At 54.3% G+C, this 328-nt stretch overlaps 1 protein-coding gene across 1 annotated transcript; it reads left to right on the forward strand.

The window, feature by feature from the left end:
* Positions 1-66: 66 nt before the first annotated feature.
* PHALS_03391 (alcohol dehydrogenase) lies at positions 67-313 on the forward strand (the record flags this gene model as incomplete). The annotated part of the gene is made up of 1 exon (XM_024717593.1): positions 67-313. A coding segment is annotated over one exon (247 nt), but the record flags the coding sequence as incomplete, so codon positions are not given.
* Positions 314-328: the final 15 nt, after the last annotated feature.

Below are 328 nucleotides of genomic sequence, written 5' to 3' on the forward strand. Positions count from 1 at the left end.
GAACTGGCAGCCGAAGAAGTCGAAGTCCAGGTCGAATATTGTGGCGTCTGCCACTCAGATCTGTCGATGATCGACAACGAGTGGGGCATCTCTCAGTTCCCGGTGATTGCAGGACATGAAGTTATTGGCCGGGTTTCAGCCCTGGGCGAAGCGGCTAAGAACAAAGGTCTTTCAGTCGGCCAGCGTGTAGGAATCGGCTGGACAGCAAAAAGCTGTCAGCACTGCGATGCCTGTATTAACGGCGAGCAGGTTAACTGTCAGCAGGGCAGCATCCCGACCATCATGAACAAAGGTGGTTTTGCCGAGAAGCTGCGTGCTGACTGGCAAT

This window comes from Plasmopara halstedii, assembly GCF_900000015.1.
Source record: "Plasmopara halstedii genome assembly, contig: Scaffold_2230, whole genome shotgun sequence".
NCBI classification, from domain to species: domain Eukaryota; phylum Oomycota; class Peronosporomycetes; order Peronosporales; family Peronosporaceae; genus Plasmopara; species Plasmopara halstedii.